The following is a 22,582-nucleotide window of genomic DNA, read 5'->3' as shown; positions in this document are numbered from 1 at the left end:
AAAACTTTTGTTGTGTCACGACATTTTAAAACCTTAGCATTCTAAAACTATGGTTTTTGAAATACCTTGCCAAACACGTCATAAGTTTTAGGAATATTTGACATAATTACTTACCAAACACGTCATAAGTTTTAGGAATATTTGACATAATTATGCTCCACTTTAAAGTAATTTGGACTAAATCTACTTTAGAGTGGAGCAAAGTTACGCCAAACGCTTTCTGCTCTAGTCATAACACGAGCTTTGGAATAGGATATAGCCGATATTGGAATAGGATATAGCCGGTAGAGCAATTTATTACTGGAGTGTTTGGTTCGAAGAATCAATCCATTTTTAATAAGGTGAGGTGGTGCATCATAAATTCATTACACAAATTTGATGGAATAAACTCATTTATCATGTTAGAACTAATTATTAGTCGATGAGAAATGAAATGCGATGGATCAACTTGTTCTATTCTACAAATTAATAAAAAAAAGTTAGAAGCGAGAAGACGATGGAAGAATCCATTTCTCAAACAAAAATGCTATTAATGATCGCACTCGACTTGACACTGGAGTCAATCTTGGTTCATCAAAGTAAAAAAGGCAGAAAACAGACACGATGACATCTGTTTTTGACGCCTTGATTAAACACGTGGCCAGCGGCCTGCTACAGCCTACTGCCTACAGATGCAAATCAGTACCAGGCGTGCTCTCCGTGAGCTCTACGCCTCTACCTGTGTCTTGGCGACGACTGGGCGACCGACGACGCAGCCGTAGGACAGGCGACCGACGACGCAGCCGTAGGATAGGCGACCAGGTCTTCCTGTTGGCTCTTGCCCTTCGCCGGCGACGAGCACCCGCCAGGTGTGTCCACCCCTTCTCTTTCCACCAGTGGCGGATCTAGATAAGGGGCAAAGGGGGTGCTGACCTTGGATGCTGTTGCTAGATTTGCATCCTCACTGAGCAGCTGGGGCACGCCACCATGCCGCCGCACAAGCCACAGGCTGCCTGGCGCCTTCGCGGAGCCGCAGCCGTCGGACTCTGGATCTGTCCGTCTGGGGGGGTTAAGGTCTCGATGAATATCGGTGATTGCTGGGGCTTTTGGCAGGATTGGGGAGCACCGGACGGTGCCACCGCCGCCGGCTGAAACGCGAGCTCCTGCGGAAGATAAACGAGTAGCGCAAGGAGGCGAGCGATCTCGGGATGCGCTGAATGACCTGGTGTGTGTTGGGGTGTCCGGTTGGGCTTGGCCCTTTGGCCTTTGCTTAGATAACCCCCCCCCCCCCCCCCCCCCCCCCCCCCCCCGGTTTTCCTTACCATACCATTAGCACCTGATGCTTGGAAGGTAAGATGAGTTAGCACGTAGCACCAATGCTCAATGCAAGCTAAAAAGGTGGTTGAACCTATCTTTCTGCCTGTTTGCACTTTGGGAATTAACTTATATGCTGATGCTTAATGATTAACCATACCCTCTCTCATTAAGCACCCAGCCACGCATCTCCAAATACCATGAATTGTAAATGCTCAATGTTTTTTGGACTGAACTCGTAGCACCCCATCCAGGGGATCCAGAACCGCCCATGCCTCCTACTGTGTGAAAGAAGACCTAAACCCTAACGTAACCTATTTGGTTATCTGTGTTCGGATTTGATCTAAGTCACAGGTGTGTACATGTATTATGCCTACTATCTTTGGTTTCTTGCACAAATTATCAGGTGTACATGTGTACACCCATTTCTTGTGCTACTGACTCCCACCTGCAAGCCCAAATTCCAGTGTAGAAGGTGGTGAGTTTAGGGTGCTCCAGATGTTTTAGTGGCAGAGTGGAACTCTAACCTGGTTAGTTTAGGTTAGCTGTGTGAAACTTGGAATGGAGGGTGTTAATTTACTTATAGAATATGGTGTCAAAATCATCCTGGAAATGTACGCTGTGCTAATTTTGATCAAGAAATTGATCTGTCTTGTTCTTCAAGTGAGTTGTTCTTAGATTAGCATCTCATGTTGGCGACATAAAGAACATGACATATGATATATTGCCTGTCTGACTTATTTTTGATATTGAGATGAATACATGCAGACATGCAGTTGCTGTGATGCATATATTTAGTTTTGAACCGACCTATGTATATGGGTTGCCTGGCTTCTGTTCTCCACTTGTTGAATCCAGTGCTCCTTTGCATTCTTACATTCATTTTCCCCTTAAGTTTTAGTTGCATTATTTTGTGAGCCATGGAGAAAACATCCCTTTTCAAAGCAATTACTGAGGACATATGCATTAGCGAAAGAAGATTTTAATATTTGTTGGCACTATTAACAAGCATATTCACATATTTTTAATATTTTTCATCACTGTAGGTCTTGACACATCTATCTTGACTGGATAACTTACCTTGTTAATGAAGGTTTCTCTGATATTCCGGTGGCCTAGCAGTTACTGTGGAGGATATTCATTTGTGTTTATCATTTATTTGGTCTTGTTCAGGGCCACAACGACATTGGGAACAAGTGTATGACATACAAACAGTAAAATGGGAAGGAAAGGGTCAGAAGTATCACCAAGCAAAAGGTATCCCTTGAGGTCTGCACATAGTAGTGGTAGAGTTCTTCGCTCTGCCTTAGCCAATAATAATAAGGACAGTGAGCCTCTGAATGCGGCTGCTGCTACCCAAGCAGCTGTGAAAAAAAGAAGTGGCAACCAGCTAGATAGTCCTAATAGCACTGTCAGGCTACTTCGTTCTACATCAAAAAATAAGGACGAGGCACATAGCGGGCCTCTAAATGACAGGATCATTGATAAGCCAGCTGCAAATAAAAGAAAACATGCCAATCCCTCACAGGTTGGAAGTCCCAGCAGCAGTGTCAGGGTGCTTCGCTCTGCAATAAAAAATAAAGATATGGCGCGCAGTGAGCCTCAAAGTGACAGGACCGCTGGTGAGGCAGCTACAAATAAAAGAAAAAACGCCAATTCCTCAAAGGTGGGGAGTCTGAGCTCTGGTCTCAGTGTGCTTCGGTCTGCTTCAAAAGCTAAGGATGAGACATGTATCAAACCTTTAAATGATAGTGCTGCTGTTGAACCAGCTTCAAGTAAAAGAAAATGCACCAGTCCGTCAAAGGTGGGAAGTCCCAGCAACAGTGTCAGGGTGCTTCGATCTACTTCAAAATATAAGAATGAGACATGTACCGAGCCTTTAAATGATAGTGGTGCTGTTGAACCAGCTGCAAATAGAAGGAAAGGTGTCAGTCGTTCAAAGGAGGGAAGTCCCAATAGCAGTGTCAGGGTGCTTCGCTCTGCCTCAAATAATAAGATTGATGTATCTATTGAGCCACTAAATAATAGTACTACTGGTCAACCAGCTGCGAAAAGAAGAAAGAATGGCAGTTCCTTTAAGAGCAGTGCCAGGGTGCTTTGCTCTACCTCAGAAAGGGCAAATGAGGCATCTAGTGAGCCTTTAAATGATAGTACTGCTGCTCAGCCAGCTGCGAGGAAAAAGAAAGGTGGTGCAATGCCAAAGACTGATAACCCAAAGATTGGTGTCAGGGTTCTTCGCTCTGCCTCAGGAAAGAAGAATGAGACATGTACTGAGCCTGTAAATGGCAGTACTTCTGCTGAACCAACTGTGACAAAAAAAAGAAATTGCAAGCCTTCAAAGGATCGCAGTCCCAAGAAGGACTACTTAAAAATTTGTCAAAGAATTAAATATATTTTGAATCGAATGAAGTATGAACAAGCCTTTATTCAGGCTTATGCAAGTGAAGGTTGGAAAGGCCAAAGGTTTGTCATCAAACATGAAACATGTTTCATATTGCTGTTCAATTCCATTTTGTGCATTTCACCCTTTTCTAGAATTAGTGATTGATTTGGAGCATTTATTAGTTCACTTCATTCCAAAAAGTATATAATTAGTTGCTACTAGGTAGGATACAATGTGTACAAGTACAATATCCTCATATACTAGGTGTCTAACTTTGTTTTCTTTTTTATGTAACTGTTATTCCATATTCACAGTTTTTTTGCTAGGGTGGTATGTCAAAATGTCAAATAGAACAGATCTTGGTCACATACTGGCTGCATTGAATGTTCTATATCTGCCTACAATATTTTGGGAATATCTTGCAACTCACATTCCACCATGCATTTCTGTAATTCTATTAATAGACTTCAAGTGTGCCCTCTTGGCCTCTTGTCATGTACTGTGTTGATTGTATAAATTTGCAGTTTGGAAAAAATAAGACCCGAGAAGGAGCTTGAACGAGCCAAGGCAGAAATCCTTCAATGCAAGTTAAGAATCCGGGAAGCTTTTCGAAATATGGACTCTCTTTTATCGAAGGGGAAGCTTGAAGAATCTTTGTTTGATTCAGCAGGACAAATTTCAAGCGAAGATGTAGGCAGTCTCATTTTATTCTTGTTATCTAACATTATTTAAGCCTGGTCGTCAAGTTAGTGCAGAGATAATTTGTTTCAGCTTTCAGATATTTTGTGCCATATGTGGCTCAAAGGATGTTACTTCACAAAATGACATCATTCTTTGTGATGGAGCCTGTGACAGAGGATTCCACCAGAATTGTTTGAGCCCTCCTTTGCTAACTGAAGAAAGTAATATCCACTACATCTTTTGGTTTCCCTATGTTCTCAAATCATCATTGCATTCGTTGCTCATTTATAATTGTTTTTATGTCTAGTTCCTCCGGGGGATGAAGGATGGCTTTGCCCTGCATGTGTGTGCAAAGCAGACTATATAGATGCGTTAAATGAACTTCAAGGAAGCAAACTCTCCATTCATGACTCATGGGTGGTAAAAACCTACAAAGTACCTGTAGAACGAAGATAAATGAGGTTGAATTATATTCTAATATGACACTGCTTTTAATCTCTGCAGAAAGTTTTCCCTGAGGCAGCTTCAACTGCCAATGGTTCTAAACAAGTTGATGCTTCTGATCTGCTGCCAGATCATATAAAGGACAGTGCTAACCTTGCATTGGTTGGAACGCACATGGTGAATGAAATCAGGTTTTCTGAAGAGGATGATAGCAAAGGTCAGATCTGATGTCTTAGAATTCATTACCTCGTTTGAGCATTCCAAACCTTTTCAAAAACAGGTCTGTTCTTTCCAATCAAGGTTGTTAGGATTAGGATCATTTTAAAAAAAACTCGACCTGCGGGGGTTAAGACCGCCCCCACGGCATTATAACAAGAAGAAGACCTTCTCACGCAGGTCGAGAAAACCCCCGAATCCCTGCCCCACCCATACACAGCGGCACCGTAGCCCATGTGAGAATGACCAGGACCATGTCTTAGACCCGTGCTTTGGTCGTGGGACAGACGAGGGGATTTTTTTAACCACAGCCCGAAAATTCGCTCCAACGGGGAGTCAAACCCAAGACATGAGGAGTGCTACTCAGACCACCTAACCAACTTGGCTAGAGACCCTTTCGCCGATTAGGATCATTTTTTTGCCTGGCAATACCAGATTACATCGTAGAATTGGATTGTAGTAAGGGATCCTATTGAACTTCACAATCAATATATTTTTAATGAAATATTTGTGATATGGGCCTGATTGGCACAACTCAAACTTTTCTATAAGCTAGCTTTTGCTAGCCTACTACAACTACTTATTAGAAAGCTGCTAAAGCGAAAGGGCCTCTAGCTGAGTTGGCTAGGTGGTTTGAGTAGCACTCCTCGGGTCCTGGGTTCGACTCCCCGTGGGAGCGAATTTCAGGCCGTGGTTAAAAAAATCTCCTCATTTGTCCCACGCCAAAGCACAGGTCTAAGGCTCAGCCCCGGTCGTGGTCGTTCTCACATGGGCTTCAGAGCTGCTGTGTATGGGTGTGGCAGGGGTTCGGGGGTTTTCTCGACCTGTGTGATAAGGTCTTCTTAAAAAAATACCCGGGGGCTGTCTTACCCCCTGCAGGTCGAGTTTTTAGAAAGCTGCTAAATGCAAAGGAGAAGTTGTCCCATTTTGGCAGCTTTCTGGCCTTTTCTCCTTTCTCCTATGCCCCCCCCCCCCCCCATTTCATGGAGAGGGAGCAATATCTCCCTTGTTGTCGTGTTGAACAAGGAGATTGCAATCAGCCTCATCGGAGGAGAGCTTGGCAAAGTTAGCTTTGGCCAATGGATCTTCTCCGAGGGAATCTCTGACGAGTGGATTTCGGGGGGGGGGGGGGGGCTTGCTGCAGTTGGTGCCACTGGAGGCGAGCTGGTGACAAAGAACCTAGGTGTTGGAGAAGGCAATGAGCTTTTGGATAAGCCCATCCCTCATCTTTGCTTTTGGCCCTTGAGCCAAAGGATAAAAGACCGGGGGCTCTAGAACCTCCAGTCCTCCACGCCTCCAAAATTGCTGCGCACGGTGACTCGGTGAGGTGCAAATAGGGGTGGCTTGGATGGAGGGAATGACATGGATGTAGAAAGTCGTAGGCAGACTGGCGGAGGAGTTGCACACGGGAGGAAAAAGCTGGTCTCCAGCCGCTGCCCAGAAAAGCTGGCATCCAATTCATTCTTCAGACTAACAATTTGTATTAGGCACAAATGCTAGTTTGAGCTTGTTGATGGGGTTGTGTGGTTTTGCAAGGGGGGTTGCCCTATTTCTTCTTAATATAATGATATGCAGCTTTCCTACACATTTGTTCCGACTTCCGATTAGCGAGCAGAAAATTAGAGACCACTGCATTGGAGCTGTTCGCTTCCCATGAATGGAAATTTGATAATAGACTCATGCATAACTTTTGCATTCCATGTTTCCCTAATTCATTAGCAATATCGCTGAAACTATGTAATAATGTGAACACTGTGTGTGGAGACGCAGAAGCGTGAAGTTTCTTCCATTTTCTAAAAAAAGCTTTCCTGCACATTTGACAAAAATAGTTCATTCTTATTGAGCTCTATTTTTAAGCCGCTTGGTAAGCTGCTTGTTTTTTTCCAAGAAACGCAGGAGGGCTGCATGACATTATATTTAGAGGAGAAAAAGGGTCCTAACGGACCAGTACAAAATCGAGAGGCCTCCTTACGCGGCCACCAACAAGCGTACAAAAACTCATCCATGACTAACTACACCAAAGAAAAAGAAAACGACCAAAGCCTAGACTCCAACAGCTAAGAGGTGGCCAAGCAGGCCCTGAAGAGCCGAGGCTTCTGCTGCACACCAAAGAACACACTCATTAGCCACAGCCTGTTGGACAGACAGAACACATGGTCTTTTCCCATCGAACACACAAGAATTCCTGTGCTTCCAAATCTCCCAAGCTACAAGCACAATGAAGGAATCGAGGCCACTTCTATGTTCTTTGGACTCCACCATCTAATAATAATGTCATCAGCTTCTGGAACAAGACTTTGTAGGCCCAATTTAGAGAATAAGAGAAACCAGATTTCTCTAGTGAAGATGCAGGTAGTCAGACAGTGTTGAATTGTCTCCATAGACTGGTCACAAAGCGGGCAAGAACTAGGGTGGGACATTCCTCTTTTTGCAAGTCTATCGGCAGTCCAACAACGGTTCTTAACTGCTAACCAGATGAAAGATCTGCCTTTTAGAGGAGCCTGAGTCTTCCAGATGCGTTTTCAGGGGGCAAATTTAATTGCTCCATTAAAGAATGCCTCATAAGCTGATTTCTAGAATAGATCCCATGCTTGGATAGGTGCCAGGAATGCTGATCCGGCGTAACTTGCTGCAGTTCCACTCTGTCCAAAAGGTTCCATAGCTGCAGATACTCCACTAAAACTTGTACTGTCAGAGCCCCTTGAATGTCAGAGACCCATTTTCTGTTTTGTAGACCTTGGGACACAGATCGCTGCCGTCTAGCTCTTTTGGGGACCAATTGAAGCAGGTTAGGTGCCCATTCTGCAGCAGTTTTACCTTGTATCCAGCGATCTGTCCAGAATTTGGTTGATTCCCCATTGCCCACATGGGTAACAACAGCAACCTTGCATAAAGCTTGCGCAATTGGAGGTACCCTAATGGGGAGACCTTCCCGGGGTCTAGCAGCATCTGTCTTTTGCAGCCGCAACCAACGAGCACGAAGAGCCCAACTAAACCGCTCCAGGTTGATAATGCCAAGACCACCAAAATGAAAGGGCCGTTGAACGCATTCCCAAGAGACAAGACAATTCCCCTCATTGGCCTGGTCTTGTCCTTTTCATAGGAAACCTCTCCTTCGTTTATCAATTGCTTTGATCACCCATCTAGGAAGGTCCAAGGCCAGCAATGAGTACACAGGGATAGAAGATAAGGCCGTCTTGACCATCATCAGACGTCCAGCTGTACTCAAGTGGGATGCTTTCCACCCCGGTAACTTATTCGAGACCTTGTCAATGAGAGGCTGAAGCTCAACATTTGTCAGTTTTCTGATGGATATGGGGAGGCCAAGGTAGTTACACGGGAATTGGGAACTCCTTCACGTCACAAGGCAATAAATCTGAAATAACAGACAGCTCCTCCTCCCCACAATGAATAGGTGTAAGCTGCTTGTTTGGCACCTGTTATGGCTAGAAAAAAGTGAAAATCTTGTGTGCCAAACATGACATATGTTATCAAAGATTGAGGCCTATAGTATTAATTAGTTTACTTGACTTCATTGTAAATTTATGTGAATTTGTTGACAAGTATTTGCAATCCATTTTAACTTTAAATAATATTCTATCACAAGTGACTAATCACGTCATGTAAAAAGTCATTTACATCAATTATTATGTAGGATCTTAGGATCATGATCCTACGGAAGATCCTACCCAACTTATAGGATCGCATGGAACTTCATGTAGGATCGGGGTACTACGAAATTCAAGAGCCATAGTGGGATGGGCTCTTTTCAACTTGGTAGGATCTACCATAAGATTCTAGGATGAGCTGGGATACTAACGACCTTGCTTCTAATAATGCAAGTACAGCGGATGACCTCGGCTTGCCTTCGGAGGACTCAGGGGATGGTGACTTCGATCCAGCAGGTCCAGATTCTAGTGAAGACCAAAATGATGGATTGAACTCAGAAGAGTCAGATTTCACATCTGACTCTGATTATTTTTGTGCTGAGATTGCTAAATCTTGCGGCCAGGATGAAGTCTCGGCATCTCCATTATCAAATGTGATAAACCGTACTGATAGAATGAAACTCAGGGCCTACAGTAGACGCTCTAATGAAGAAAACCACAATCATGCATTTATGGACATGGAGCTAGAGCAAGACATAGTGCTACCAGTTCCAAGCAGGCGGCAGGTTGAACGGTTGGATTACAAAAAACTATACGATGTATGTATGCCATCTCTCTCACATTTTCCTGGTACCATGAATACATGTTTTCTGTATCTGGTGTTTCCCACCTTTTGCTAAGCCCTAATGTGAATAATTTAAGTCCTAGTTTAACAGTATAAGAGATATGAAAGGTAAGAATGCAATATGAATAATTTTATCCCTAGTTTAACAATATAAGAGATAGGATTATATGAAAGGTAAGAACGGAACCCTTCTTCCAGTAAACATTAAATGCTTATCTTTGTTGCATAGTTGAATGTAGTCAAAATATAAAGGTTGGGAACTAGCAACCTTGGTCCCTTCGCCATATACAACACAAATCTATCTTCCCCTTTTCCATCTATTCCTCTCATGTTTTTCTTTTCTAGTAGCAGCAAGAGCACAAACTAATGCTTCTGACAAAAGATAAAATCAGATCATGTCTGTCTCATCATGCTATTTGTATTCATGATAGGAAAACTTTTCATTTTTTTATATGTCTACAGGCCTTCAAGCAGAAAGATGCAGCCCCTATCTTATTGTTATACACATGGTGAATAGATTTACAATATCATTAAGGGAAAATGCTTCAAGCAATTAAATCTATGTATTTTTCATAATATAATATACACTGCATGTTTGATAAAATAAAATTTAAACTAAACTAGGTCCTACTGTCAAGCATTCATGCAAAGACAATCAAAGCCTTTTGTATAAAAAAACACGACCTGCGGGGTGTAAGAGAGCCCCCGAGCATTGTATGTAAGAAGAAGACCTCACAAAGGTCGAGAAAACCCCTGCCCCACCCATACAAAACGGCATCGAAGCCCATGTGAGAACGACCACGTCCGGGGCCGAGCCTTAGATCTATGCTTTGGCGTGGGACAAACGTGGGGATTTTTTTAACCACAACCTGAAATTCGCTCCCACGGGGAGTCGGGGACCCAAGACCAAGGAGTGCTACTCAGACCACCTAACCAACTCAGCTAGAGGCCCTTCCGCTCAAAGCCTTTTGTATTACCAAACAAGTTGGAGTAGGCTAGAGACCCAACAAGGGCCACTAAAACAAACAAATCCTCCGTAAATATCAAACATCAAGGTAAAAAGCACAAAAATAGAATAATTGGAAATACTGATAGGGGTAGTAACATTCATAATTTCTTTGTCAATGGAATTCCATCTTTAGTGACGCAATCAGCTCACGACTTACACTAAAACTACATTGCACACTAAAGCAAATTATTATATGCATGCTCTGGCCCTACTCTTTTCTCTAATCTCTTTCATTACTGCATTGGCAATACAAAGGAGGCATATGAGGAAGAATCATCTAATTCAAGTGATGAAGAAGAGTGGTCTGGAAAAGAACTCTTAGAAGGCAGTGGAACAGATTCACTTGATGAGCGACTTCGTCCTGTAAAACGGTGCTCTAGAAGAGCACCAGCAGGGCAGCAGAATAATGAACTTACACCACAGAGCCGGCCTCATGGTTCTAACAGTGAGCAGAAAACTGAAGTTCTTCGCTCCAATGGCAGTAGTAGCACAGGACGGAAGTATGATCCTGAAGTTACCCAGGTATAGAAATTTTTTAAATATCTCTGTTGCGTTTATTATCTGAATTTTCACCCAGCTACTTTGTGTTGACAATTTTAACCATTTAATTGTGACTTGAGATCAGTTATGACTTATGACATATATCTCTTGCAGAAATTGAAGGTGCATTTTGAGAAAGATCCATATCCTAGCCGTGAAACAAAAGAAAATCTATCAGAAGAACTAGGCTTGACATTTAATCAGGTACTAAGTTCTGCATTTGTTGTCCCTCCCAAGAATTTTCTGCCGTGCCATACACTTGGTGGAGTTGTAGTTATACTTCTTCCTTAATAGAGTTTCTGTTAACAGGTCTCCAAATGGTTCTCTAGTACTCGTCACTATTCAAGGGTTGCTTCTGCCAAAAAAGAAATGCATCCTGACAGCCATACTTGTGAGAATAATGATGAGACAACTGTAGACAGCATGCAAGCAAAACAACCCAATGCTGGGGTGATGGAAAAGTTGACGGGGGATAGAAATGGCATTGTTCCTGAGAAACCGATGGTGCAGGACAATCTTAACCAAGGAGCGATGGAAAAGTTAACTAGGGATAAAAATGACATTGTTCCTGAGAAACCGGTGATGCAGAGCAGTCTTAACCAATGTAATAATGAAGATATACCGCTTTCTGGAACAGAAATTGAGATGGTAGGTTTTGATAGTGGGTGTTTTCATTTCAGAATATGAAAATAGAGAATGAATTTTGGAATCCGTCCCTTAGCTTTACTCATCTCCCTTTCATTTGTTTCATGTGCAATTCTAAAGGAGTCTTACGAACAAGAATCATCTGACTCAAGTGATGAAGAGTGGTCCATACTTAGCACACCACGAAAAACAAGATTACAAGACCATGGAAAATCATCAGTTACTGAATCACTTCGTTCTGCAAAACGGTGTTCCAGAAGAGCACCAGCTAGGGAGCAGAATAATGAACGTATTCAGAGTGAGCAGCTTCATGGTTCTGCAAGTGAGCAGCAAACTGAATTTCTTCGCTCCAATGTCAGCAGTGGCAAGGTCTCAAAATATCATTTTGGCCCTATAGTTAGTCAGGTATATAATACATCTCTCCTTTTAGTGTAGTTATAATTATTATCAAGTTTTTCTCAACAAATCAATCCAATTAATTGTAGTCTGATACAGATTTAGTGTTAACGCTGTATTTTTCTCTCGCAGAAGCTTAAGGAACATTTTGAAAAAGATCCATATCCTTGCCGTGCAACAAAAGAGAGTCTGGCACAAGAGCTAGGACTGACATTTAATCAGGTATTACTGCTGCCCTGAAGAATCTTGATCTACATTCTTATTGGGCTGTTATTGTTCCCTCTTGTCCTAATATAGTTTCTTCGAACAGATCAGTAAGTGGTTCTCTGGCACTCGTCATTATTCAAGAGATGCTGTTGCCAAGAATCAGAAACGCCCGGGAGAAAATACTACTGTGAATAATAATAGCACAACCTTTGATGACATACAAGTAATAGAACCCAATGTTGGGTTGATAGATAAACCAGCTGCAGATGTAAATGACATGATTTCTGAAAAGTTGATGGTCCAAATAAATCTTAACGAAGGCATTGAAGAAGATATCCCACCGAGCCAATATGCCAGGTGTGAAGAGAAAATAACTATGACTCCAGCTGCCATCTCAAGGGAAGCTGGTCTTCCAGGATATGGTCCTGGTCCTGGAGAAAACTTTCTTCAGGTCAGTTCAAGGAATACTAGCTGTGAGCAGAGTGTGATACTGGCTCCTACCGCTATCGCAAGAGAAGTTGGTCCACCAGGATATGCGACTGGAGAAAACCAGGGCAATGGGGCTCCATGGAATACAAGTTATGAGCGAAGACTATTTATGAATCCTGTGACCAGCTCAAGAGCAGTCAGTCCTCCAGGATATGGGCCTGAAGAAAGCCGAGGCAGTGGCATTTCCTGGAATACAAGCAGTGAACAAATATTGTTTATGAGTCCTACAACCATCTCAAGAGAACTTGGTCCACCAGGATATGGGCCTAGAGAAGACCAGTGCAGTGGCACTTCATGGAATGCAAGCTGCGAGTTGGGAGTATTTATGAGTCCTGTGACCACCTCAAGAGAAGACAGTCCGCCAGGATATGGGCCTCGAGAAAACCAGGAGAATGACAATATGAGATGCGAGTTGAGAATGTTTACAAGTCCTACAACCATCTCCAGAGAAGTTGGCCCACCAGGATATGAGCTTACTGGAAAAAACAAGGGCAACGGCGCTTCATGTACTACGAATTACCAGCAGGGAGCGTTTACGAGTCCTGAAGCCTTCCCAAGAGAAGCCTGTCCTCCAGGATTTGTGTCTGGAGAGAACCAGGGTAACGACACTCCATGGTATATGAGCAGCAAACAGATGGCGTTTACGAGTCCTACGACCAACCCTAGAGTAGGTCCGCCAGGGTATGGACAGGAAAACCAGGGCAGTCGTGTTTCTTGGAATACGAGTTATGAGCAGGGAGTGTTTATGAGTTCTACAAACATCTCAAGAGAAGCCGGTCCGCCAGGTTATGGGCCTGGGGAAAGTCAGGGCAATATCACTTCATGGATTTCGACAGGCGGGCAGAGAATGTTTACAGGTCCTTCAACTATCCCGAACGAAGTCGGGCAGCAAGGATATGGCCCTTCAGGAATCCCGGGAACGGATGGCTCAAGGAGTATGGACTTGAAAGCCTTTCCACCAGGATATGGACCTGCTGGAGAAAACCAGGGCGGTGGTGCTTCAGGGAGCGTCATAAGCCCCCAAGCTCGGTCTGCAGAGAACGTAGAGTTTTCAGACGACGCTAGAAAAAAGGCTATACAGCGGGAGCTGAGACGGCGGCAGAAGTTCAGGTGATGGCCGTGATGCGAATTTCTGATCTTGCTCATCGAATTTTGACTACGGATTACTACTTTTTAAGACTACATATCCAGTCTTGATGGCTGAATGAGTGACGACCCTAGTTGTCGAGACGCAAAACCTTTTGTTGTATGTGTTCCTTTTACAGACTTCCTTGGCTTGTCATGAATTTCTAATGTGAACTTGTGCTGTGAACTTGTTGCAAAACCTCTTGAACCTGAAGCATTCAACATGATGTGAGCTTGTGCAGTTACTCTTCTTCTGCATGAGTTCATGTTATCTGGGTTGCACGGCATGCAATTTCACATTGCTAGAAGGGTCAGATAACACTGACTCGGGAACTGCTCTATTTAAGGTGCCTGGATTTTTTTATAGAAAATTTGAGGCGACAGTCTTACACAAGCAGCAAATACAACAACCTTGAGCTCTTAGATCGATTTTCAAGTATATCTCAGCAAATACAACAACCTTGAGCTCTTAGATCGATTTTTCAAGTATAGGAGATATGAAACAGATTTCATGATATAGCTCTGAACCTCTAGATTATAAATATAGTTAATAAATAATATATACAAAGAGTAGAGCGGTGTAGAGACAGATTTTTTTTTTCAATTAAGACATGCCTAAAAGAACAGCTCACAAGATATAGAAAAACTGTTGTCAGTTCTATCCAGCCGTTCTGAACTTCTGAAGCCGCATTATTACCAATGGGGGCTAGTTGGGCTGTACAACTCCGTGCCAGCCCAGCCCATCTGATCCATTAATATAACGGCCATCCCGAACCCGAACGGCTCCCATCCCATCTGATCCCTCGCCGCATTTCAAATTCAAATCCCCTCTTCACCCAAGTGCTGCCTTCGCATCGCATGGCGGCCAGTTCCCTCTCGTCCCCGGCGGCCAGCCGGACGCCGAACCTGAAATCGGCCGTGGCTCCGTCACCTTCTCCATCCACTCGCCGGGCGCCAGCAGATGCGGCGTCGGCGTCGATCACGGCGGAGTCGAAGGCACGGTTCGAGGCTTACAACCGGCTGCAGGCAGCGGCCGTGGCGTTCGGCGAGAAGCTTCCCATCCCGGAGATAGTAGTGATTGGAGGCCAGTCGGATGGGAAGAGCTCCCTCCTAGAGGCGCTCCTTGGCTTCCGCTTCAACGTCCGCGAGGTCGAGATGGGCACCCGCCGTCCTCTCGTCCTCCAGATGGTCCACGACCCCACTGCCCTCGAGCCCAGATGCCGATTCCAGGTGCGTGTGCTACTATTCGTCGCCTAGATTTTCTCCCGTTGCTTCTCCCAGTCCCATATCGAATCTATTCGGAGAACAGATTAAAATTAAGGTACGGCGGACTATTGTAGTTTGGACGAGTTGTTTATGGACTATAATACCATGTCCACACTATAATTTACCCAAAACATTGTTTTGTATTGTTATGTACTATGTGTACGTGGACGATTAAACTGCTGGACAGTTAGACTGCGACAAACCGATAGCAGATATCAATAGCAATAGACTGGCCTAAGAGTATGTTGGGTTACTTTAGGCTAGTGATTAAAGTTTAGTTAGAGGATTAAAGTTTAATCTCTACTCTGTTTAATTATAGGGACTAAAAATATTCAGAACATATTAAATAAATCATAAGAAGACTAAAACATGTGGCATTCTCTGACAATTAGTACAACTAAAATAAATTATGGACAAAAGGTGAAATTAATATGATTTAGTCTCTTTTAGTCACCTTTTAAGGTAAGTTTAGTCTCTATTTTAATTTTACCGTTTGTCAATTCAGAGACTAAATAAGACTAAGGGGGTGTTTGGTTTCTAGGGACTAATTTTTAGTCCCTACGCATTTTTCCATTTTAGTTACAAAATTGTTAAATATAGAAACTAAAACTTTATTTTAGTTTCTATATTTGGCAATTTATAAACTAAAATAGAATAAAATGAAGGGACTAAACATTAGTCCCTAGAAACCAAACACCCCCTAAAACGGAGAGACTAATCTTTAGTCCTTAAACCAAAATAATACAAGTGCCATGTATTTTTCCTTAGATTACACCGAACAAAAACATGACAGCTGAAATATTTGTAATAGATATTTTCTCTAGACAATCAAACACAAGGGTCCTCCGCCCCTGAGTCTAGTAAAGAATGTGAACCCGACGAGCGGTTGTTTGATGTGATTTCTTGTGCGAAGCGTTGCAGGAGGAGGATTCCGAGGAGTATGGGAGCCCGATGGTGGTGGCTACGGCCATCGCGGACCTCATCAAGCAGCGCACTGAATCACACCTCCGGAAGATCCAGGCTGCTGTCTCATCCAAGCCCATCGTCATGAGGGCTGAGTACGCCCACTGCCCCAACCTCACAATCATCGACACCCCAGGCTTCGTGCTTAAGGTACATAGGTGAACTTTGGGGCTTCTTAGGTCTCAGACGTCAGTGATGGTGTTGGTCAGCTGTCTGACTGATGATATTGTTTGTTTGCTGCAGGCTAAGAGAGGCGAGCCAGAGAGCACACCGGATGAGATACGGTCGATGGTGAAGTCACTCGCGACCCCTCCCCACCGCCTCGTTCTGTTCCTCCAGCAGAGCAGCGTTGAGTGGTGCTCGTCGATCTGGCTCGACACGCTTAAGGAGATCGATCCCACTTTCAGGCGCACCATGATAGTCATCTCCAAGTTTGACAACCGCCTCAAGGTATGCTCGTAGAACAAAGAGCAACTGGTACTTGAGCTTGCCTTGTATTCACTCTTCAGTGCAAACAAGTTGTGTCATTGTGTCTTATGAAAACGTTATTGTTCTTGGTCATAAGGAATTCACGGAGAGGTGGGAGGTTGATGCCTTCTTGAGTGCGAGTGGATACCTTGGGGATAACATCCACCCGTTCTTCGTGGCTCTTCCAAAGGACCGTGGAACAATTTCCAATGAGGAGTTCCGCAGGCAGATCTGTCATGTTGATATTGATGTACTACGTCACTTGCGAGATAATGTAAAAGGGGGGTTCAATGAAGAGAAATATGGATCACACATTGGGTTCAGCTGCCTGAGGAAGTACCTCGAATCTGAACTTCAGAAGAGGTACAAAGAAGCAGCTCCAGCTACCCTGGCATTGTTAGAGCAGAGGTGCACTGATGTCTCAATGGACCTAACGAGATTAGATTCCAAACTACAAGCAACGTCTGATGTCTCTCAGCTCCGGAGATCGGCAATGCTTCATGCAGCTTCTATTTGCACACACTTGGTATTACAAACACAATGCAACGTATTAACACTTTCGTTTATATTGCTGATACTTGGACTTCAACTAATTGGCATTTCCTTTCGTTACCAAAGCATGCATTACTTGATGGATCTGCTGATCCAGATCCAGAAATATGGGGGAAGACTACGGAGGAGGAACAAATGCATAGTGCTATTGGCAGCTGGCCTGGCATTAATACGCCTGTAAAACCTGCCAACTCCAGCCTTAAGCTGTATGGTGGTGCAGCTTTTGAGAGAGTAATGCATGAATTTCGCTGTGCAACATATTCAATGGAATGCCCTCAAGTGTCAAGGGAGAAGGTACTCTTCAGCCTGGAACCATTTACACACAATTTTTTGGGAGAAATTACTTATATCCTTATGTCACTAGGTTGCGAACATACTACTTGCCCATGCTGGAAGAGGTGGAAGCAGTAGGTTGACTGAGGCAGCAGCTGAGATAGCTCGGGCGGCTGCAAGATCATGGCTTGCTCCTCTTATTGATACTGCATGTGACCGGCTTGCATTTGTCCTACAAAGTCTGTTTGACCTTGCTATGGAGCGTAACCGCGATAAGGATTCACAACGTAAGAGCCTGACCTTGCTATTCATGCCGGTTCATCTTGCTTTCTACATTTTCCTAGGTATCATTTGGTTTATAGCGAAGTAAATTATCACTATTTGGTTAGTATGTAGCTTATGTTTTGTTCAACATGTTCATCAAAAGGTAGGTGGATTGCATTTTTCTCTACCACCTATTTAGTCATCTGCATTCCCCAACTTCAGATTATTCACGTTTTTGCATGTCCTGTCAGTTTTTACATTGTCAGCACTAGATGGTATTATTACTCCCTTTGTCCCATAATATAAGGCGTAACTACTTTTTATTCTAGCTCATAGTCCTATAATATAAGGTGTACTCTCTTTAGACATACATATAATATATATATTGATACAGTAAGTTGATAGAGATAATTAAATACATTTTTTTGATCTTTGAAGTAGAGATAATTGCACCTTATATACTAGGACAGAGGGACTACTTTGTACTTTCACCAATTGCTAAATGCCCCACTTTTTTGGGGTAGGGTGGTTGGGGGCGTAACAGCTAATCAAAATGTTGAAGATATAAGCCACCATGTCCTTTCAGTTTTTACATTGCCAGCACTAAGCGGTATTATTACTTTGTAGTTTCACCATTTGCTAAATGTTTTTTTTTGTTAACAGATCATCAGAATGTTGAAGATATGGATAGTTATGTTGGCTTTCTTGCTGCTCTCCGGTGCTCATATTATAAGTTTGTCAAAGAATTGTCCAAGCAATGCAAGCAGATAGTGCGTCATCACCTTGATTCAGTTACGAGCCCTTACTCCCATATTTGCTATGACAACGACTTTTTGAGTGATGTTGGATCCGTAGCAAACCCCATGAGTAGGTTTAGTCACTTTACTGGAGTTACATCCTTTGATCTAGCAGACAGTGGATCAGCACTAGAGGAAGCTCAGGAGAACTTGCCTCCAAGAGATCAGCAGCATTCGACACCGCCTACTAGTAAAGGGAATGAGTCAAAGGAGGTTCTCAGAGAAAGCCAGCTAACAGTACCTGAGACGCCTTCTCCTGATCTGCCATCTGATATACATGGTGGTAGGAAGAAAGAAAATGGGATCCCAAATGACGGTGGCCCAAGGAAAAGACATGCAAGGATGGCAGCGTATACAAACAGAAATCACCATAACAGTATGATTGTTGGAGATGACATGGGCTCAAAGTCAGGGTCATCATACTCCACCATATGCGCAATATCTGCTCAATATTTTGCCAAGATGCGAGAAGTCCTGATTGAAAGAAATGTCCCCTCTGCATTGAACTCTGGATTCTTAACACCATGGTATGTTCAAACTGATAATTATGTCAGACTTGTTACTCTTTATACTTTGTTCAGTTAGTGAGTTCTAAAACATACATATTGAAGTTGATGTTTTCAGCTACTTGACCACACCTAATTTCCAGATTACCTGCCACTGAACTCTCAACTGATTTTGTCAGCTGCTTGAGCGCATGATCATATTTACCATGAGTAACCAGTAACCACTACAGAACCAATTGATCTCATGTAAATTGAGCGTCATCACAGAATAGAATTTTTCAGTCCACTGATGTCCATGAAAGTTGTATTTTTAGATTTGAACTGCCAAAATCAATTTTCGGTATAGTGCTAGCACATCAAGTAGGTCTGTAGCTGTGTCTCCAGTATCAGTTTGTTAAGAGGTACTAGCCATTTTTAAGATATCCATGCCTGCCCACTACGTTTGAAGTTATTTCTGACGTTTCTTTCACTGGTGAAATGCAGCCGTGAAAGGTTATTTCTGGCACTCGGCTTTGAGCTATTCGCTGTGAGTGATGACAAGTTCATGGACATGTTTGTCGCGCCTGGGGCAGTTGATGCTATTCAGAACGAGCGCAATTCTCTTCTCAAACGTCAGAAGATTTTGCTGTCCTGTCTGCATGAGTTTAAGAACATATCCCGGGCTCTGTAGTGATGATCTTTCTGGAATTCCTCAGGCATGTGTATTCATGTGGTTAACGAATCCTCTCAGACGGTACACTATGCCGGGGGCTTATTGCAATGGCCCATTCTTTTTTTATCCCCATTCTCATGTCATGTATCTTTCTTGGCCTTACCCTGTTTTCTTGAGCTCTGTATCACTCTGTCAGTTCCTTGTTGACAAGGTCTGTATCACTAACGTTTGTTCAGATTCAATACTTTGATTATGCTCGACGACACCAATACAAAAATGTTCATATGAAATTGGAATAACCGAATAAGACCTAAATTGTATCGTACTCGTAAATTAATTTGTATGAGTCTATTTTTGAAATCGAAATAATGCATTACGAGAGCCGACATCGGCAATCTCGACAAAATTAAGAACCAAAATGACATATTTCGAGAATAAAAATGACGAGGGAGCATGAGGATCGGTATGGCGCATCTGATAAGTTTAAAGACAAAAAAAAAAAAAATTAAAGCATTTTGTGAGTACGAGAACCTATATATGACACACTCGCCCAAGTTTGAGGACCGTCCGTACGCTTTACTCGATATCAAAAGGCGCAGCATTAGCATAGCTACGTTGATTGTGCCCTTCTCAACTGTGGTCTCTCTCCCCCTCCCTGGATCTATTAGCATGGTGGGGTGGCCTGTCCTGTTCCGCCATGTTCGCAGGGCATGAGATTCATGCTGGTTCGGACCGCGCCTGTCCGCCGTCAACCGTCGTTTGGCGTCCTGCAGCAGATGCCTGCCAAGTTGCTATCATGCTACTACTGCTTCCACCGAAATGCCACGGACGGAGCGTCTCTCCTACTTGTAGCGAAGGAGACAGCATATATGTGGCCATTTCGTGGTGATCGATCCGGTGGTCCATGCGAGCGAGGATGCAACTGGAACGGTGGACCGCACCGTACTGTAGGATGCGTACCATGTTGGGTGGTCTGGTTTGGGGACACCCATCGAAGAGCACACAGCACACAGGCCCGTGTGTGTGTGTGTGTGCCCGCGCGCGCGCGCATGCATCTTGGTGGCTGTTGGATCCGATCGAGTCGTCGTAACGGCACTTGGTAGAAGTAGAACTACCAGAGCACAAAGGCTCGCTCACCAGGCATGACCAGTCCATATGGGCTGGCATATAAAAAAAAACAAGTTTACACCGGACTTCTTTCCCCCGCCCTTTTGTTGTCGAAGAAAGAGAATAGTCAAATGAATCCAAGGCGCCCGATGCCGCCGTCCTCGCGTAGCCGTTAAAACGGGAACTGGATGCCTCCTTTCTCAATCGTGCGCCCAAATTTGGTCCGTGAACACGATTCGGTTTCCACAAGCACCCCTTCCCGGAATTGAATGTGCTGGCGACGGCCGTAGCTTCGAATGTACAGTACAGTACTACCGGAGATAGTGTAGGGAATCGTTTCATTAAAAAAAGGCTATGGGCAAAGCAGGTCAACTTAGACTGCACCCTAGCTAGTCGAGCCATGCACACGGACACGTGGCAGGAGCAAAGAATTGTACTACTACTACTACTTACTAGTGCGAAGCCCACGAAAGCGTAGGAGGAGGCAGAGTCAGTTGTCAGGGACACGACAGGAGCAATCATTTGGGGGTGGCCCAGCTGCAGGTAGAGGTGGTGACTGGGTGAGTCGCTTTGTCTTTGTCTTGTCCAGGTCAATGGATGCAGCCATTTCCATCGGCACGAGAATCTTACGGACGGTTCCTAGCGCGCGCCGCGCGACCGACGTGACCAGAATGGGCCCTGATGTGATGAGCGAGCACCGCGCAGTCCTCAAGTGCTGCTCCCCATGTCTCGCTCGAAAAATCCAGGGCATCTTCCCTAGCAATAGCAAGCCCTTGTGCCGGTCTTTAGTTTCTTTCAGGTATCCACGGACAAGTTGCCTTCCTCGGTCTCCCGAGCTCGCTTTCCCTGTTTTTTTTCCCCCACGGCATCTTGTGTGCCGGTAAATTTACATGCTTCCCACTTTGTTACTCTTCGTATTACGCTATATCTTTGGCCAAACAAAGTCTAAACCATGTGCACCCAATATATACACACAAGTGGCCATAACTAATATATTCACCTGTTTGTGACCGTCTCCAGTAGCTCGCGTACGCGGTCGTTCATAAATGGGTAACAAAATCTCACTACAAATATGTTGTGTGGAGGTATTCTTTTAGTTGAGATTTGAGATTTTTTTATAGAGAATGTAGCTGAAAAAGCTAAACCAAATGGAGCCCCAAGACAAACCAAAGCATGAAGTTGGGTGCAAACAACAGGAACCATGAGGCTGGTGCTAGTGGGGACTAGAATGAAGACGAGAGGGGCGAGAGGGAGCGTCTGCGGGGCGAGAGAGCGTGGGCGTGATGGTCGTGGCGCCCGATGACAATGGGCTTGTCGCCTCACTCTAGGCTGCACCGGAGAGCGAGTTGGGGCAGTAGAGGGGCGAGAAGCGGGCGATAACAGGGCGGTGCGTTGGAGTCGGTGTGGGCAAGCGAGAGAGGTGGCGTGAGAGTGATTTGGCAGTCTCTGATTGGTCCATATAGAGCTACGTCAGTGCCATGCGTACTAGCAGTTGGTGATTGTTACAATTCAAAAATACAAAAAATCAAAAAATTCATGCTCAGTCCATTTATAAATACTCTCACTTAGTTGGGCTCATTTCACACACTATTTCATCTCATGATTTTTTTTCTAATTGTTATATAATTTTTTTAGTATTATATAATACATATTTTTTTTAAAAAAATATGTTGTGTAATTTTTAGGTGTTGAAACGAATAAGTGCGAATAGTTAATTTTGAAATAGAAAATCTGATGTAGGAATAGACTGAGGCTATAATATATTATAGTCTGTGCACTGGAGCAACATAGACGAGAACAGAGTCGAGAGGTGGCGTGACAGAGTCCAGAGAGAGTGATGTTGCACTGGAACCAGCCTGAGGTTCAGTTCGGTACTAGAGTCTGAGATTAGCGCCTCTGCTTCACCACGTGGCCACCACCACAGTACCCACCACAGGCGGAAAAAAAATGATGAACAGGAAAGTGGAGAAAAGGAAAAGAAAAACTGCGCCAAATGAAACAGACTTAGGGCTAGACTAGAGCGAACGGGCTCACACAACCAACAAATGCACATCGTCTGTTCTCTCTCTTCTT

General features: G+C 43.9%; 2 protein-coding genes across 5 annotated transcripts; both read left to right on the top strand.

Moving 5' to 3' along the window:
* Positions 1 to 514: 514 nt before the first annotated feature.
* LOC542440 (homeobox 3) lies at positions 515 to 13,912 on the top strand. 4 transcript variants are annotated; one of them, XM_008675213.4, is made up of 14 exons: positions 515 to 848; positions 2,340 to 2,386; positions 2,467 to 3,756; positions 4,201 to 4,366; positions 4,455 to 4,578; positions 4,665 to 4,777; positions 4,862 to 5,018; positions 8,866 to 9,224; positions 10,515 to 10,781; positions 10,914 to 11,003; positions 11,109 to 11,447; positions 11,565 to 11,849; positions 11,973 to 12,062; positions 12,151 to 13,912. In XM_008675213.4, the coding sequence occupies exons 3-14, from the start codon at positions 2,513 to 2,515 to the stop codon at positions 13,648 to 13,650; spliced, it is 4,734 nt and encodes a 1,577-aa protein (XP_008673435.1). In that variant the 5' UTR covers positions 515 to 848; positions 2,340 to 2,386; positions 2,467 to 2,512; the 3' UTR covers positions 13,651 to 13,912. The 4 variants fall into 4 exon arrangements, with proteins under 4 accessions (XP_008673435.1, XP_035821989.1, XP_008673437.1 ...); XM_035966096.1 differs by lacking the exon at positions 2,340 to 2,386 and having other exon boundaries at positions 4,665 to 4,774; XM_008675215.4 differs by having other exon boundaries at positions 2,340 to 3,756; positions 4,665 to 4,774.
* A 568-nt stretch (positions 13,913 to 14,480) lies between these two features.
* On the top strand, positions 14,481 to 19,661 carry LOC100191459 (Dynamin-related protein 5A). The gene is made up of 8 exons (NM_001136892.1): positions 14,481 to 14,891; positions 15,849 to 16,040; positions 16,134 to 16,340; positions 16,456 to 16,884; positions 16,977 to 17,204; positions 17,275 to 17,470; positions 18,111 to 18,771; positions 19,234 to 19,661. The coding sequence occupies exons 1-8, from the start codon at positions 14,520 to 14,522 to the stop codon at positions 19,418 to 19,420; spliced, it is 2,472 nt and encodes an 823-aa protein (NP_001130364.1). The 5' UTR covers positions 14,481 to 14,519; the 3' UTR covers positions 19,421 to 19,661.
* The last annotated feature ends 2,921 nt before the right edge of the window (positions 19,662 to 22,582 follow it).

Source organism: Zea mays, chromosome 3 (assembly GCF_902167145.1).
Source record: "Zea mays cultivar B73 chromosome 3, Zm-B73-REFERENCE-NAM-5.0, whole genome shotgun sequence".
Taxonomy (NCBI): Eukaryota; Viridiplantae; Streptophyta; class Magnoliopsida; order Poales; family Poaceae; genus Zea; species Zea mays.
The sequence above is the reverse complement of the archived record's forward strand: the minus strand, read 5'-3'. Positions and strand labels throughout refer to the sequence as shown.